Source organism: Delphinus delphis, chromosome 11, assembly GCF_949987515.2.
Source record: "Delphinus delphis chromosome 11, mDelDel1.2, whole genome shotgun sequence".
NCBI lineage: Eukaryota > Metazoa > Chordata > Mammalia > Artiodactyla > Delphinidae > Delphinus > Delphinus delphis.
Window position 1 is genome coordinate 40,672,946 of NC_082693.1, and position 17,940 is coordinate 40,690,885.

Consider the following 17,940-nt stretch of genomic DNA (forward strand, 5'->3'; position numbering starts at 1 on the left):
GTGAATCTCATGTTAGATTTTGAAGGAGCACAGAAACATGGGTCAGCCGCGAGAGGGGCTGTAGAATTTCCCTTGGGATTCCCAGTCCTCAGGGCCACGGATCCCTACATCCTCCACTATTTCAGTATACAAGGGGGCCAGCACAGGTTGCCAGACACAGAGTCACCTATGATATGAGTAACAGACAAACACTGCTCACCCTGGGATACTGACGGTGACACATTTCAGCAAGATGCAGCCCAGTGACCACTCCCAGTCTAGCTGCAAGGCGCTGGAGCAGCAGCCCCACGATGGTGGCCATCAGAAGAACCCAGAGCAACTAGAGAAGAACAAAATCCCACCATTACACTCATTAGATAACTGGGATTTTTTTGTTTGGTTGTTTGGCAATGTGAATGGGAAACACTACGTTCAGGAAAGAGCCCCGGTCAGGAATCAAATGACCTGAGTTCTGCATCATGTTCTGCACAGAACCTGCTAGGTCACCTTGCACCTTTCTGAGCCTTAGTTTCTCCCATCTGCAGTTTCTCCTGTGTTCAAGGAAACTATGTGGGTAAAATAAAATAAAAAACCATCTATGTGGATAAAATAAAATTTAAAAACAGATGGAAAAGTACTTTTCGCTGAAGTGTCACAGCCAATCAAGTATCAGCATGTAGCCGCTGAGGTTCATATCCAACAGAAAGAGTAGAGGAAAAGGATGTGGTGTGCTATGTGTGTTTAAACGGGAAAGGGGTAGGACTCGATGTTCACCTTAAATCCAGCCACTGCTCCAGACTGCAAATCAGATTCAATGTTTCCTGGATCCAGGTAGGCAATGCTCATAAGAAATCCCGGTCCCGTGAAAGCCCAGAGTTTACGAAAGCTAAAACAAGAGTACTGTACAACAGAGGAAAACAGGTCAAAATGATTATCACCTCCAAACTGCTGATCTATTTTATCTATTATTTTGTCACATATAAAGCAGCAATATTAGCTTCGTAAGAACATTTAGGAAGTTGGATACTGGGTGTGCCCAAGTTTCACGTCCATCTTATCCACTTCTCATCAATAAGCTGGCCACCTCTCTGTCCAAGTAAGAGGCCTTCTCTTACCTGCTCTTTCCAACAGCCTTTCATTCTAAAACCCAAGCAATAATATCAGTACCTCTGTGCACAACCACTACCCAAATAGGACAAAAGGCACTGTAAAAAAGGGAACATGGAATTCATACTTTCTTGGTGAAAAAATGCTCACTAGTCCAACTTGGCAACGGGTTTTTCAAGGCCCTCAGTTTCCTTACCAGTTTCTGTTTACCCTGATTACAAAAATTCAGTCTTCAGAGACTGCGTGCCAGAATTAGACCTGAAGCTGTTGGTCTGGAGTTGTCCAGCAGACTTGCCACTCATAGGTTGTCCCTAGATAATAATGTTTTCCTCCAAGGACCTGTCACTAACCTCCTCCTGAGGAATGGCGATCTTCTCATCAAAGTACGTGGTGAAAGCGTCCTCTGAGTGCCCCCCGGGGGACTGTGGAAGAGAGGAGTTACTGTAGGCAGGGTTGATGGCCCCAAGACTGGCAGAATCCCCGTGGTCTCCAGAAGCATCTTCTGAATTAACAGGTTTGAGAAGAAATGAATTAAAGTGAACAAAATACACTAACAGCTCATCCTTAGAAATGCTGATATTAAATCTTTTTAATACCTAAATGCACAAGATGAACCTGACTCTCTCAATTTCTAGTACTTTATTTTTATTTATATTTTTAATAAATTAATTTTTGAATAGGCAATATGTTCACATGGCTGAAAATTTGAGAAGTACAAAAACGCTTATGATAAAAAAGCTCCCTCTCACCCCTGTGCCCGTCACTCAGCTCTACATCAGTTTTCAGCATGAATCCCACAATGGTTTCCCCCTACTTTCACACTTCTATCCCCATTTGCCAATTTTTAGAACCATTTCATTTTCTTCTAAAAACAGTGATGTCTAGGGCTCAATGTATTGAATAACATCCCCAGACTAGTCCCACTGGTAACCTAAAATCCTAACTTTTAGAAGGAAATAGGTCAGTCTAGTGGGACCCTCCCCTCTCTCCTCCTCCCTGCCCCCCATTATTTGGTTAGGACTTACTCAAAGAATCATCCTTGGCCATTATACCTCCATCAGGCTTCTCCAAAAATGTGTAAATTGCAAACTCCTGCCACATTTCAGGCTAAAATCTGAAGCTGCAGGGAAACCACCAAACAGGAACCCTCCTGACTAAGGCCTGCAGCGAAGAGCTTGGGAGGGAGGTATCACCCTCCTGATAGGAGGGCTCATCTCAGATTAATCGTCAGTGTTTCCTTAAATCCTACACTTTGCAGTTAATTTTAAAAGCAGGGAGGGGGAGGGTCTGGGAGAAAAGGGCTAATACAAAGCCCAGTTTGCTGTAGCCTTCAAATGGCTATTTTTAACCACAAAGCTCTAATCTCAAGGTTTCCAAGAAACCTTTGCAACATCCAATCAGAAAAACAAAAGCTTTCTTTCTATAGGGAACTGATCCACTTCACCTTAAGTGGCCCTGATCTGAGGAGGAAATGTACAGAAAAGGAATGGAAATTCTAAAGGAGAAATTTAGAATCAGGAAGAATTAGTCAAAGCACGTAAGAAGTCTCATTAAATACACTATTAGGTGCTGGCTCAGTATTTTACTGTTCCATGCATATCTGAAGCGCCATGAGCAGACAAAGCACTCTAGAGGTTTTATGCCAGGTCTGCAAATAATACTGCCTTTACAAGCATTACTGCTATAGAAACCAAACTTGTAGCTAATCTTGGCTCATCTCAAAACTGGAAGTAAGATATGAGGCAAGCCTCTGTGGTTATAAATCCATTTTCATTTACAGCCTAAGTTACCAGGTGGTGACCTCTGAATGGAGCAGGTCTCCATGATGATATTGTTGGCTGGGGGAGAGGAGGTGGGGACAATTTTTGTTGGAACGGAAGACAAGAAGGACAATATGGTAAATTTCTGTTACTGGCTTAAGCCTAATTCCAAATAAAAATTAGACAATAACACAAAGCTGTAAATTACCATCTGGCGTCTTCTGCTCAGGACCCAACACCATGGTGGATACCTGAGTGTCTGAGTTCTTAGAATAAGATTCTGGAAAGGAGAAAAGAGAGGGAGAGGAATTAGCAAGAACAAACTAAAACCAACAAGTTCAGAACCAGCATTCTGTTACTCTGTATGACTGAACCCTTACAATGTTAAAAGAATAATTGTTCTATTGAATTAGATAACCTTGAAAATAATTACAGTTTTCAGAATATGATTAAGAGATATTTAATAAAAAATGTAAAAGTCTTAATCATGTTTTTGCTGGCAAGACTTCAAAACCAAACTGAAGCAAAAGGTATTTCAGGGAAGTGGGCAAATAGTTTTTAATAAGCATCTACAGAGAGGCTGCTAGGCAATTACCCAGTCTCTGCCTCCAGATTAACCCAAATATTTAAAAGACTGACCCCCCCCCCGCATTTTGATGAGTTTTTAAGGACAGAGATCTATAACTCTCTTTGATCTAACTAACAATTTAAGCTCATGTTTCAATTTTCTGGAACAGGGGAAGGGGAAGCACCTCACCAGCACACTGGTAGTACAAGTAGAGGGTCACTATTTCCCAGCCTCACATTTCCCTGAAGAGAGACTTCAGCTGTAAGGTTTCAGGTCTCATTCCCCAACACTTCAACAACTGGGAGAAGAAACTAATGAGAGCTGAGGCACCAGGAGGACAAGGCAGCATGCCTGCACTTCTCTCCCTCAGCAATAAGCAGCCTGAGGCGGGGCTGGCGTAAGGGGGTATCCCAGATGTCCAGCATCCTATTGGGTTAAGTTTAACTGGGGGGCAGGGGGATATTAGTAAGCCCATTGGGCCACAGATCTATGGCATATTCTCCAGTCAACCCCACCAATAAGGCTGATTTTGTAAAATTTTGATCTACTGATTAAGGAATCTATTTCTCAGTTGATTCCAAATTTAGAAAGGGAAAGGTAAGCAGTATTAATTGTTAACTGCCCCCCCTTAGATTCCAATAACAACTATCCTACTGAAAAAGTGATGAAGCCTCCCCTTAGCTAACTTTTACTAATTAAATAATCTTTTCCCACTATTGTACCTTTATTGCCCCTATTTGAACAGTGCTCTACTTTCTTTGATAGTCTATCGACATATTCTATACATATTTTGCAAAATTACAGAATTAAGACCTGAAGGGGGTTTTAGGTTTCATCTATCTTCTGGAATGTAAAACATATCACCACTTGCTAATTTGGAAAACATAATCTTTCATGTCTATAGTCACCAATATCAAGTATCTTGTTATAATGAACAATAGTAACGTCCTTCCTATCAGAGTTTGAGCCACCAGATGGTTTCGCCAACAGATCCCAAAACTACTGACTAAATCCAACCCCTCTTTCAGCCAGTTACAATAGCACCTCACCTAAATGGGATTTACACATCCGACCACTCAGTAGCGGTGCCACTTGGATTCCAATCACAGCACAGCTCCTAGGCCCCACTCAGAGCCTTTTTACTTTTATTTTACATATCATTCTAAGAAGCCAGGATAACACACAATAAACTGGAAACCACAAATCAGATCTGGGACTATGGCTCTTACAGGGAAAGTCTTGGGCTATTTGATATGAGGCAACTTCCTTATACTTCAATCAGCTCTGAGAACATTATTATGAAGAATATTACTGGGAGGACTTCCCTGGTGGTCCAATGGTTAAGACTACACGCTCCCAACGCAGCGGGCCTGTGTTCGATCCCTGGTCAGGGAACTAGATCTCGCATGCCGCAACTAAAAGATCCCACATGCTGCAATGAAGATCCCGCGTGCTGCAACTAAGACCCGGCATAGCCAAATAAATATTTTAAAATATATATATATTATTGGGAATTCCCTGGTGGTCCAATGGTTAGGACTCCGTGCTTTCACTGCCAAGGGTGCAAGTTCGATCCCTGGTCAGGGAACTAAGATCCCACAAGCCACACAGAGCACCATCCTCCCCCGGTCCCCGCCAAAAAAAAGAATATTATTATTGGGAGTTCTCTGGTGGCCTAGTGGTTAGGATTCTAGGCTTTCACTGCTGTGGCCCGGGTTCAACCCCTGGTTGGGGAACTGAGATCCTGTAAGCTGCACATTGCAGCCAATAAATAAATTAATTAATTAAAATAGGAAGAAGTGCAAAAAAGCATTAACAGTGGTTATTTTTTAAAAGAATACTAACATTATATTATTATTAAGAATAACTCAAGTTTCTAATTGCAGCCCTACTCACGAAGAACCGATTCAATTAGATTACTTTTGTACTGATGACTGATATCCTGTTTCAGAAGGCACAGAAGTGTTTAACACATGTGAGTAAGATTCCTATCCAAAACAGGCCTTTAAAACTTATATTTAAAAAGCAAGGGGCTTCCCTGGTGGCACAGTGGTTGAGAGTCCGCCTGCCAATGCAGGGGACACGGTTCGTGCCCCGGTCCGGGAAGATCCCACGTGCCGCAGAGCAACTAAGCCCATGTGCCACAACTAATGAGCCCACACTCTAGAGCCCGCGAGCCACAGCTACTGAGCCCGCATGCCACAACTACTGAAGCCCACGTGCCTAGAGCCCGTGCTCCACAACAAGAGATGCCACCGCAATGAGAAGCCTGCGCGCTGCAACAAAGTGTAGCCGCCGCTCGCCACAACTGGAGAACGCCCGCGTGCAGCAATGAAGACCCAACGCAGCCATAAATAAATAAATAAATAATTTCTTTTTTTTAAAAAAACAAATTGAGATAGTAGTGTGTTTTTCCCCAAGTCTGAAATGTGAAAAGGTGTTAAATAATTTTAAACAGAAATATCTCAAGATAAGATTTTTAATAATTACTATTAGTATTTTAAGTGATTACTCCCATAATTACTTATAGAGCCGATAAAATACAAGAAGTCTGGTTTTCTCTGTGAAGTCTCAGAAATATATTATTCCAAGAGAGGAAATGATTCTAGATTCCAACATTTTTTTTTTTTTTTTGGCAGCACCTCTCGGTTTGCGGGATCTTAGTTCCCTGACCAGTGATCAAACCAGGGCCCCGGCACTGAAAGCACCGAGTCCTAACCACTAGGCCGCCAGGGAATTCCCTAGATTCCAACTTTCTCATCAAAACATTGAGTCAACAAACTATAAACTCCACTGTTTATAGTGTCTAGAGAATATAACTAGGGCAGGGAATAGAGGGTCAGTATGCTTGGTGTGCTGCACAGTATTTAAGTCTCCATGAAAATTTAACACCCATAAGGAAGCAGTAAGTTAAGAGTAAGACAGTTTTGCTCTCTAGGACCATACCACCAGGTCATTTCAGTCATTTAATTACGCTAAGAAAAAGATCGGGCTGACCCGGTGGAGCAGTGGTTAAGAATCCACCTGCCAGTGCAGGGGACACGGGTTCGAGCCCTGGTCCGGGAAGATCCCACATGCTACGGAGCAGCTAAGCCCGTGCGCCACAACTACTGAGCCTGCGCTCTTGAGCCCTCAAGCCACAGCTACTGAGCTTGAGTGCCACAACTACTGAAGCCCGCGCGCCTAGAGCCCATGCTCCGCAACAGAAGCCACCACAATGAGAAGCCCGCACACAGCAACGAAGAGTAGCCCCTGCTTGCCGCAACTAGAGAAAGCCCGCACGCAGCAACAAAGACCCAATAAATCAGCCAAAAATAAATAAATAAAAAGAAAATTTAAAAAAAAGAAAAAGATCAAGTGGAGATACAAGCAACAAGAATCAATCCAGCAGTACTCTGATAACTATGATTAACACTGCTTTGATATTCTAGCTCACCCCCAATCACTAAGTGTCACCTTTTCTTAAAGCCAGTAAGTTTCCTCCTCTCGAACAGCAATCGACAGCAGGAAAAAAATGGCACTCATGGTTCAATGTAATAACTGTTTTATCTGATTCCTTCTCAAAAGTTGTAAGACTATTTAAAAGATAAGAATGCTAATTACATTTTCTGTCTAAATGTCAAAAGCCTACATATCCTTTGACGCAGCAATTCCATTTCTAAGAATGCATACTAAAGAAACAGTCCCACAGGAAGTATGTGCAAGAATATTTCCCACAGCACTGTTTGTAGTGTAAAAAGACTGAAACAACCTAGTACATTTATAGGATGGAATGCCATAAATAAGGCAGATCTATATGGATTAATAGGAAACAATCTCCAAGATAGACTGTGAAGTTAAAAACCCAGTTTATAGAACAGCATGCTATCATTTATGTAGCAAAAAAGAGAGAAAGAGAGAGAGAGAGAGAGAATACACACATACATGTACAGACGATATCCAAAGGACATGCCAAAAACTGGTACTGCCGTCCCTAAGAGGAAGCAGTGGGGGAGCACAAAAGAGGTCAGGAGAAAAGGAAGACCTCTCACTGAATATACACTGTATACGGTTTTGCACTTAAACAAATTTTTTTTACCATGTACCTGTATTGTTTATTTTTTTAAAACATAAAGGTCACATAGGTTTACTCAGTTTCTCAACGAACACCTCAGGGACGTTCAGTTTCTCAATGAACACTTCAGGGACTTACCAGTTCTCTCTGATAAAGCTTCACAATGCACAATCAGAGATCTGAAGCCGTCTGGTTAGCAGGCATATATGGCCTCAAGCTTAACTTACTACTACTTTGACTCAGTGTGCAAACAACCAAGCTCTGAAACTGTGATTTGGAAGTTTCACCTGAATGCAAAGAATTAGAAAAATTCTCCTCAGGAAAGTGTTTCCTGACTCCCTAATTTGGGTTAAACGGCCCTCTTTCATGTTCCCCCAAAGCACCTGCTGCTTACTACTATCATATCACCCTATCCTGAAAGCATTTATTCCCTAATACTATTCTTGCAACTCGTCTGTAAGTCTGAAATTATATCAGAATAAACAATTATACCGCCCCAAACACATACTAGCTATAATAAATGCCGAACATTTAATTAATAATAATTCCATGTGTTCTCTTATCATTTACAAGAACTCTAGAAGAACAATTTGGATAGCCCAAATCAGTTTTTAAAATTGCCACCAAGAGGACTTCCCCGGTGGCGCAGTGGTTAAGAGTCCGCCTACCGATGCAGGGGACACGGGTTCGTGCCCCGGTCCGGGAAGATCCCACATGCCGCGGAGCGCCTGGGCCCGTGAGCCATGGCCACTGAGCCTGCGCGTCCGGAGCCTGTGCTCCGCAACGGGAGAGGCCACAGCAGTGAGAGGCCCGCGTGCCGGCAAAAAAAAAAAAAAAAAAAAAATTGCCACCAAGAAAGTATGAAATACTGAGTATTAAAGCACATATATAACTTCAACTTAAACGTTTTCCCCCTATGGTTAAAAAGAAGTTTGAATTTAAATTAATTTTTTTCTTATAAAATTCTTCTACAGAGAGCAAAGGCACCACAAACCATTTCACTGATTTTAGAACTGCGTTCATTGTTGCAAAGGTCTCCCTAAAATTAATTTTAAGTTTCGGAGAGGAATGTCTTTGAACAGTCCTCTAATTCCTCTCCCCTTTTTTCCTCCCCCCACCTTGTATAAATAAAATCAGAGACAACATTAAGTAGGAAAAGAAGTTTCATAGAGGCAACTAGAGAAGTGTGCATGGAATCAATTGATTAATGTGAACAGGAAGGGCTTCCCTGGTGGCGCAGTGGTTGAGAGTCCGCCTGCCGATGCAGGGGACACGGGTTCGTGCCCTGGTCCGGGAAGATCCCACATGCCACGGAGCGGCTGGGCCCGTGAGCCACGGCCGCTGAGCCTGCGCGTCCGGAGCCTGTGCTCCGCAACGGGAGAGGCCGCAACAGTGAGAGGCCCGTGTACCGCAAAAAAAAAAAAAAAAAATGTGAACAGGAATGTTTAAAGTTGCTGCCAAAGCCATCTCTTCTCCCTGTTGATGTTTCCTCAGCCAACGTTCAGTGCCATGCTGGTGACAAAGTGGAAACTGCCAGATGTACAGGCTTTAAAAAGTGATCCCCAAGTTGTTTATTAGAGAATAAAAAGGAGCTGTGATAAAAAAACAATTCCATTTGTTTTGAAGAAAATGTAAAGATTTCCAGATCCTTCTAAAATTCCCTTTTCTCTAAAGGTCTACTTTTAAGGCTAAAGCACTTGATATTCCTACTAAATCATGACTGTTCATCTAACATCTATGCTGTGCAAGATGTTCTTCATGAAGGTGAGCTCCTGCCCCTGATGACTGGGAGTCAACAAAACTGAAATATTCAGTGGTTCAAACAGATCTAACTGCGGTCTGAACTCTACGTATTTTAATAAGGAATATTACTAGCCATTTTTTAAAATGAGAAATTATTACTTCCTCTGTTTTTCCATTCCAGGTCAATAAAGAAGCACCAATTTCCGAGTCTTTCCATCAGGATATACATCTAATTAATTCCAAAACTCAATTTGCCCCCACTGGGGATGATGGGAGAGAAACAGCTTAGAAAAGCCATGTGAATTTCTAAATTATAATTGAGGATGTGAAGTTTGGAATTATTTTTTCAATTTGAATAAAAAATAATCCTATTTTTCTCTCATTAAAATGAATTTGATATAAAATGACAAAATGAAAAAAAGGTTGGAGACAGATTACATCTACTTCCTGACAAGAACAAAGCGAAAAGCCCCTCTGGTGTTAGTATAAGAAAAAGGCCTGGAAACTCTAATACCCTTTAGTTTAAGAAAAAGGCCTGGAAACTCTAATCCCCTCTACCTAAGTGAGTAATATTTCGGTAAGCTGAAAGTCACACAAGCACACCCAGTTCATAAAGTACAAACAGTGTTGCTATTGTACAATGTGCTTAACACACCTCAGATCCTCTCTCTCTCTCTCTCTCTCTGGCACAATGGCCACTGAGACAGACTGTTCATGTTACTGACTTTGTATTCCATAGTAATAATCTCAAAATTGGAGACACCTCCCTTAGTCTACCAGAGAACTACAATTTTCAGCTCAGCATCAAGTTTGCTACTTCCACCTGAGTTAGACTTTTGAAAATCTGTTTGACGGTTGAAAGGAAAACCTGACATGGAGAACATCTAATGATAAAGAAAGAAGAGAAAGAGAAAATCTTAAGCAGCAAGAAGAGGAGAGAGGGGGTAAGATAAGGGGAGGAAGAGTACAGTTGATAATAAAACCGGCTGCCTGGGTGTCAAAGACGATAACAGTGGGGAGAAACGTGGCCAGGCTGTCAAGAAGTACTGAACTTTTAGACAAAAATATCACCCATCAACCAGAGACTTCAGAATTACAAGGGCCCAATTAATACCCGTTAAATAGAGCTCTTCACTTTCTCTGCTCAGAGCTCTGAGGCTTAGCCAGCTTCAAATCTCCTTGACTGCTCACACACCAGGGTCACTAATATCTTACTTCCAGAAACTATAACTTGGTCTTTGTTCCTCCCGACTCTCACAGTGTGAGGCTTCCCCCGATTTCCTCCCAACCTGAAGTTTACAGCACTGCATTTCCCTTTCGCGGCCCAACCTGGCCTCCTGGCGTGACACATCTACCCCGGAACACAACTCCGAGCTCTGTGAAAATTTCAAAGACCTCTTTACAATGAAGTAAGAAAGTCTATTAAATCAGTCTATACACACTTCTTGCCTCAGAAAAAAAGTGCTTTGCCCTTATACTTGCTTAAGTAGCTGTTCTCTGGCAAATGTGAAGAAAGATTATTATTAGATTACATTCAACTTATTTATTCCAATGACAGATACTGGCCCCCCAATGCAGACTGACCCTAACAATTTTAAGTACATATCTTCCTCAATGTTTCTTTGCTTAAAGCAAAGAAAAACTGTCTGTAAAGACAGACAATACATATAAGATTCTCCAGCCTCATACATGCCTCCTTCTGCTCTTTGGAACCTGCTACAAGTTCAATAGTTAACGTGTAGCCTCCTTTCATTACCTAGGAATTTTAATAGACGCTTGACTGTTAGTGATAAATGGGACCAAAACAAACAAAAATAACCCACACAAGATGACCTACTAGCAATAAGCACAAAGACAAGCCTGAGAACCCTAATTTCCTAATTTAAGTCTTTACTGGGAACTGGTCCTTACACTAAAAAATGTAAGTTACTCTGACCTTAAATTAAAAGTGGAAGACTTCCCTGGTGGCGCAGTGGTTAAAAAATCTGCCTGCCAATGCAGGAGACCCAGGTTCAAGCCATGGTCTGGGAAGATCCCACATGCCTCGGAGCACCTAAGCCCATGCGCCACCACTACTGAGCCTGAGCTCTAGAGCCCGCAAGACACAACTACTGAGCCCACGTGCCACTACTACTGAAGCCCGCGCACCTAGAGCCCATGCTCCACAACGAGAAGCCACCGCAATGACAAGCCTGCGCACCACACGAAGCCTAGCCCCCGCTCACCACAACTAGAGAAAGCCTGCGCATAGCAACAAAGACCCAACGCAGCCATAAATAAATTAATTTTTAAAAAAGTGGATGAGGAATTAGACAATAAATATATTTTTATCATCCCTGGCCAACTGTTTTATATTCCATTCTGATGTTATTATAGTTCATAATACATTGTTGTTTTATTATATCCATGATATTCCTGATGATACCCGGAGGCCTTGTCTTTGTGTCTCCAGGGGCCAATAAATGTTAATTGTTCAATACATGTCTGTTAAATTATCAAAAGAATAAATGGCATCGGATGGGTGAGACAACAAGGATCTAGGACTTCTAACTCCTTACATTTGGTACAGTCAAATACTCCCTGCCTCTTCTTTTCCAAAATATTTTATTAAAACCAGAGGGACTCACATGATAAAGATGACAACAATATTAAGGCAAAAGGTCTTCCCTTTCTGCCTCAAACACTCAACTCTTTAAAGGTGTCACTCCCTGTCCTTATTAAAGCACAGAGGTTTCACAAAGACACTGTCCTCCACTCTCACCAAGCCAACATCCAACTTTCAACCTTATACAAGTACTAAACTATCTTACTCCAAAGCTAAATAACTAAACTCACACTATGTGTACTTCAGTCAAACTAGGCCAGCAAGACTGTGCAGTAAGCGATGTTCTTTTCAGTAAACTCAAAGTTTCTCATTTTGTGATTAGTTCCCAGTAATGCTACCTATATAAACAGCAGCTTTCTTGGAAGGGAAGAACTGGAAGACAAAAAAGTCTTCCATTAGAACCTTCCGGACAGTACCAAGAGAATCTGAGAGGGACTTTTAAGCTCACAGAAAGGGCATAAGTATGGCAGCAGACATACACAGTAAGGAAACAGGGAATAAAGATGTCTTTGATTCCACAGCACCCACCCAAGCTCTTAGCACTATAGGTCAAGTAGAAAAGATGCTGCTTTGTATCAATAGATACGACTCTCTAACCTCTAACCTTCACTTCACTGAGTCAAAACTGAACCAAAGCTGCTTAGGAGCTCTGTGGAGTATTCCAAGGGATCACCGCTGATTTCCTAACAGTAGAGGAAGATTAGATTAGAATTAGAATTAGAATGGGGAAGATTAGAAGCTTCCCCATTCACTACCAGAAGTGCTGCCAGGCTGCCCAGAAATTCCCCGCCCAAGTCCCAGCCACCCCGGAAACATGAGAAACCAAGAATGCTGTAATCATGGCCTTTTTGGTATTGGGTCCAAAAAAAACTGTGTCTAGGCCAAGACTGTAAATGAAATATCATCCAATGAAAAACTAAACAGTCAAAGAAGTTTTCATTTACCCAACACAGCTATCATGGACAGACCCAGTACTGTATAGAGGAAGTCTCCAACCTTATTTAATGATAAACACCCAGCAGAAAACCTCTAGTCACACGTTAACTATACTATAGCCTCAGATCATGAATGACGTGGATGGAAAACAGCCCTAAGGGTTCATTGGCAATAGGCTCACAGGATTTTGAAGAAGGATAAGTAATAAGGTCAGAATTCTTTTAGTGTGGAATCTTTTAGGGGGAAGAAGGTACTTGTAGGTAATAATAAAACTCTTAAATGCCAGGAATTGTTCTAAGCACTTTAAGAATATTAACACATTTAATACTCACCACCAACTCTTTAAGATTGATATTATCAACCCCCATTTTAAGTACGTGGAAACAAAAGAACAAAGAAGCACCTTGCTCAAAGGTTTACAGAGCCAAGAAGTGCTGCAAACTAGTCGGGGTTCAGATTCCACTGGAGTCAAGGTAGAAACACAGTGTCCCCTGGTTTCACCAATATTCACTAGAATTATGACCTCTGGAAACCCGTCTCCTCTTGCCTCCCCTTCCATATAATTTTTGCTTTTGCTTTTCACTTTAAAGAGATGTCACATTCCCTTAACTTCATAACGCTCCTTTGAAAGCAGTGCACGATATGAGTATCTTCACTTGACACGCTCCTTTGAAAGCAGTGCACGATAAGAGTATCTTCACTTGACACACAGGAAATTCCAAGCCCAGGTTCCCCAACTTCTCCCCCAATGATGCTCTTTGAAATAATCTGATATATGAAGGGAATTTGGGGAAACCAAGTGAAAATGAACCCAAAGGCGTAACATCAAAAAAATTAGCATAGCTTTAAAAGCAGGGACATATGAAACCAAACAAATGGAGAGCTGCCACCCCACTCACATACTGTGCACAATAATGCCCCCTACAAAGGTGCCTGGAGCCTGGAGGCTGCACAAACAGCCCTAAAACCAATCTACACACAAGTACTCAGCGGCCTGCCCAGGCCCCTCACACGAAGGCGCTCCCTGGATGTCGGCTGAAGTAAAATGAATTCTTTTGTTGAAGTGGGGCGAAGGGAAGCCCAGGGAGCAGACGGGCGCCAGGTCTCCGCAGATAAGAAGGCGGCCGCGGGGACCTTGCCCCGTGGCCGTCGGCCTCTTCCGCGGCGTGAAACGGGGTCAGCGCACCGTCGATCACGGGTCCCGGCCCCGCGGCTGGTCCGGCCGGGGGTTCGGCCATTTCTCTTAGGCCGCGAAGGGAAAGGGGTGAGGCCGCTGCAACCTCTGGCGTTTTCTTCCCGCCCCCCCGCTCCCTCCTCTCGGTCTTCCTTCGAATAATGCGGCTCCATCTGGACCCCGCGCCCAGGCCCTCAAAGCCCGTGCCGCCCCTCGCAGCCCCGCTCGGCGCCCCGCACGCCCCATTCTGGCCCCGGCGCCAGCTCCCAGGGCAGCCCTCCATCCGGGGAACCCGGGGAAAGCCGGGCGTCCGCGTGACCTCTGACCTGCCCTGCACCCCACCTTACCGGCTCAGCAACCACCTGACAGTCTGTCCCCGCGCCAGAGGCTCCATACCCCTGGAACCAGTGCCACGCCAGCCTACCCCCTACACGCCCCGCGATTGGCCGACAGGACCGCAGCTGCACCTTCCTATTGGCTGGATTCTCCGTATTCCCCTCGGCTGCCGGCAAGCAAGGCGGGCCGACGGCAAATTCCGGGGCTCCGCCCTCCCCAGGTCAGGCTGGAGGCGGGGCCACGGCGGCCCGGGCGGGAGCTGTCTCCTGCAGAGCTAGTGCTCGCGCTGGTCCAACCCACAGTGTGGGTTGGAGTCTTCCACCCCGCTGTCAACCTGCAGACACGTAAGTTTCCTGCTGTAATTCGCCGTGGCCTCACGTTAGGTCCTGGAAATCAAGATCATTTCTTCTGAGACGCGGCTCTGTGAGAGATACAGCTCCATCCTACAAAGTATAGCCACCTGGCAGGACCATTTCCTCTCGGCCCCAGAGCCACATCATAGTATCTGCTGCCCCACCAACAGCACCCCACACCTGGGAGGAACCGCGAAACATCAGCTAGTGCAGCCATTTCGGCTGCATCAGTTGCCCTATTCCCAAGCTTCGGTAATGAATTGTTTTCCGCTCTCCTACGCAGCTGCCTCACTTCTTCCCCCAAACTTTATTCTCCATCTACCCAAAAGTAGTCCCACTCCATCCGCAGTTTCAATCTCACATACCAGAGTCTTTCTCTGAAGATGATGACCAGACTTGTGGTGCTTTAGAGTGGAGAAAATAGTCTAACCACCCTAATTTTCTACAATGTCGTTTAGAGCTAACAGAAACATTCTTAGACACCCCTCTCCCCGCGCCCCCCATCGCCCCCATAACTGCTTTCATTAAAGGTAACCAAGCTTATCTAACCAAGTCATAGGCCTAGAGAGGAAAAGCATAAACCCCTCCAACATCTTTCTTCCTGTAAAAACTGCTAGGAGAAATTTTTATTAGTTGGTAAAAGAGTCCAAGAGAAGAGGAAAGGAGAGTAAACTGCAAAAAGGAAAATCCAAATAAAGTACAAAGTAAAAACAAATTCAAGGACCCAAAAAAACTGGGCTGAGCTTCATCAGTTATCTGGTACAGGCTAGTTTCCATACAGAATTTCTCCTAGAGAGAAAAGAAAATGCACAAATTAGTTCTGAGAATCTCGCTACAGCACATATGGGGAGTTTCAGAAAGGCTTGATGAAGTCCCTCCAGACCAGAACCTTTCCTTTGGGAACTTCTACTGCAACTAGAAAATAACATGGCTGGAGCCATCCTTCTCTCGTTCCAGGTCTGCTCAGGTGGGCAACTTCCCTGGGCTGTTGCATACTTACTTGCTGGCTACTTACTTAGCTCTATGTGTGGAGCTGCCTCCTTCTTAAGCTGTTTCTTCATTGTGCAGGCTGGGTTTAACTTTTCCCAGTGCCGGCTCCTGTCTCCTGCCTCTATATATGCAGACAAATGTGCCTCCCTTGGTTAGATAAGGGCACTTTAGGCTGCTCTGGGCAGCACATTGTTAAAGACACCGCATGGAATTTCAAGAAGCAAACCACACCCTTCAAAGCATAAATTTCATCTTTGACCTCTCATGAAAAGGGAAGCATATATACCTGCCACTCCTGGGTATTGATGAACAATGAATTGCATTTGAAAACTTTAATTCTAAGATTTCATCTCTGTCTCATTTCACAGGAGCTAGAGGCAGGCCTGTGTGTGCCAGTGGTTGAAAGGGGTGGAGAAAAAGGAATTGCTTTCCTTCAGGACGCCACTCCCCTTGGAGGGAAGCTGGTTTGGGCACTTGAACCAGGGCTGCATGTGCATTAGGACTCTGCTCCCCTGAGACGTAAGCTGAAACCAATTAACCCCAAGCCTGACAGTCCAGATATTTTCCACATAGGTATGTGCAGCACCAATGCAATTATAGGCAGTCTCAGAGTATGGGTGAAAATGCCAACCAGTCCATCCCTTGGGATCGGAAGGACCCGCTGGCATCAGCCTGGTCAATCAGTGATCCACAGGTGGACAACAAAGCCACACAAACACAGGACTCTGTTCCTGATGTCAAAGGGAAAAAGAAAAAACACCTGAGACTGACAAAAAAAAAAAAAAAAATCCAGAGCAAGCCAGGATTTCTCAATCCAGGAAGAGAGGAGCTGGAAAAAAAAAGGGGGGGGGGCGTGGAATTTGCCTCAGACAAATATAGTTTAGTACGCCAGCTGGAGGCAAAGCTGCAAAGGAGAGGCATTGGAGTGGGGTGAGGAGAATGGGTAGGATACTGGAAGGAGGACCTTGCTGGCTTCAGGAAGTTTTCTGGTAGTTTTAAGGAAAATCTGCTTAAAAAACATATGCAATAAATGTGATAGAAAAAATTACGTTAGAATGGAAAAGAAAGAAAAGCAGCAATCAATTCATATCCATCTTCTAGCAAGAGGCTCTAGTGCCTACACAGAACAGCCATAGAGTCAGTAGAAGGAACTATGGATCTTCTGTCCTCGACCCAAGATGAAGATCTCTTCATTCAAGTACTAAAAGTCATCTCATTACAACTTGACCTATCTCTTTGTCCTTGTTCTACAGCAGACAAGTTCCCTAAGGCAAAACTGCCTTAGAGGGCTTCCCTGGTGGCTCAGTGGTTGAGTGTCCGCCTGCCGATGCAGGGGACACGGGTTCGTGCCCTGGTCCGGGAGGATCCCACATGCCGCGGAGCGGCGGGGCCCATGAGCCATGGCCACTGAGCCTGCGCGTCCGGAGCCTGTGCTCCGCAACGGGAGAGGCCACAAGAGGCCCACGTATCGCAAAAAATAAAAACAAAAAAAACCGCCTTAGATTGGGGCTCAATTTGTTCCCCTTCATGGGAAAGTAGAAGAAAAAAAGAAGAAATATGAAATCACCCATGAACTAACCTGTTGCAGGAAAAGGCCCTATTTTGGTTTAGGACTTCCAAAATAGGAATGCATTTTACAATGAGACTCTACCATAGCCCCCTCTATTGCCTCAGGAATTGCTCCCAACGTACACACTCCACTCTTTCCTGCTAGATCCCCACTGTTCACTTATAGTAACTGACAACATTAATGGAATTCTTATTATGTATCAAACCCCATATTTAACACGTTATAAACAGGAATTAATCCTTGCAATAAATTTGTGAGGCAAGAACTGTAATCTTTATTTTGCATATTAGGAACCTGAGTCTAAGGGAGGTTAAGTAACTTGCCTAAAGACACACAGCAAGTTAGTGACAGAGCCAGGCTTTGAACACAAATTGGTTAGATGCAAGAGCCAGCACTCCAACTACCATACCATAATGCCTCCATCTTACACACCTAAAACAATTCCCTTCCATTCAAATCTCTAGCTCGGAAATGATCTCTTTTATAAAATCCTATTAATGTAAATTCACTGAGCATTCCACATTACCACGATAGCCAACTGATTTCTAAATAGATGTGAATATGTATCTGCATCATGTGTGCTCTTTATTTAAATAGGAGACTTTTCCTCCCATAGTCACCTCCCATCCATTCTCCAAGTATTCTTTTTCATGCTTTTGTTTTCCCTGAAACAACTGTCTGAAATTCACTCCTTCCAACCCTCCCTTTCTGTCGGAGGACGCAGGCAACAAAAAGTGCCCATCAAACTGAGAAAGCACCTCGAGA

General features: G+C 43.7%; 1 protein-coding gene across 2 annotated transcripts in view; it reads right to left on the minus strand.

The window, feature by feature from the left end:
• SLC11A2 (solute carrier family 11 member 2) overlaps positions 1–17,940 on the minus strand; it is a 53,863-nt gene that overhangs the window by 19,885 nt on the left and 16,038 nt on the right. The window contains exons 1-5 of one of the 2 annotated variants that reach the window (XM_060024773.1): positions 14,274–14,374; positions 3,055–3,126; positions 1,437–1,588; positions 754–879; positions 200–319 (exon numbers count right to left, since the gene is read on the minus strand). In XM_060024773.1, coding sequence (XP_059880756.1) covers positions 200–319; positions 754–879; positions 1,437–1,588; positions 3,055–3,088 — 432 coding nt within the window. In that variant the 5' untranslated portion in view covers positions 3,089–3,126; positions 14,274–14,374. Of the gene's footprint in view, positions 1–199; positions 320–753; positions 880–1,436; positions 1,589–3,054; positions 3,127–14,273; positions 14,375–17,940 lie in introns of those variants that run through there. The other variant, XM_060024772.1, reaches the window with a different exon arrangement.